General features: G+C 48.7%; 1 protein-coding gene across 1 annotated transcript in view; it reads left to right on the plus strand.

Moving 5' to 3' along the window:
• The window catches only part of ODF2 (outer dense fiber of sperm tails 2), a 15,472-nt gene extending 15,148 nt beyond the window's left edge, over nt 1–324 (plus strand). Inside the window, 1 exon segment of the mRNA XM_010000602.1 lies at nt 58–324. Within this exon segment, the coding sequence (XP_009998904.1) occupies nt 58–231 (174 nt within the window). The 3' untranslated portion in view covers nt 232–324.
• The last annotated feature ends 237 nt before the right edge of the window (nt 325–561 follow it).

Consider the following 561-nt stretch of genomic DNA (forward strand, 5'->3'; position numbering starts at 1 on the left):
CAGGAACAGGATGGATTTTGCTGTCCTTCAGCTGGTCTTTTCTGCTTCCTCCTGTAGGCGGAGCGCCAGTACGAAAGTCGCCTGCAGGATCTGAAGGACCGGTTGGAGCAGTCGGAGAGCACCAACCGCAGCATGCAGAACTATGTCCAGTTCCTCAAGTCTTCCTATGCCAACGTGTTTGGAGAAAGTGCCTTGCTGGGCTCCCCCAGCCACTCTCGTTCTCCTCCATGAGGATAAGGCTCTCCCTGCACCTCTAAGCACAAAAGGAGCCCTATTTCAAAGCCATACATTGTGTAGAAAATAGGTCGGCATTTCAGGGTCTCTTTTCCTTGCAGCATGAGACAATAACATCCCAAACATCCCAGCAGAACCAGTTTGGTGCTGGAGGTGGGTGTTACACCCTAAACTGTGCTGCAGAACCAGGTGGTTTTGCAGGCGATGGAAAAGGTCCTTTTCATCCTGTACTGTGGAGATCATGTGGGGTTTTTTAGCTGTGGTTTTTAAATATTTTTTTTAAACTCTTGAACGCTGTATTGATACATTGAATGACAGGATTGTGGG

Source organism: Chaetura pelagica, unplaced genomic scaffold, assembly GCF_000747805.2.
Source record: "Chaetura pelagica isolate M959 unplaced genomic scaffold, ChaPel_1.0 scaffold591, whole genome shotgun sequence".
Lineage (NCBI taxonomy): Eukaryota > Metazoa > Chordata > Aves > Apodiformes > Apodidae > Chaetura > Chaetura pelagica.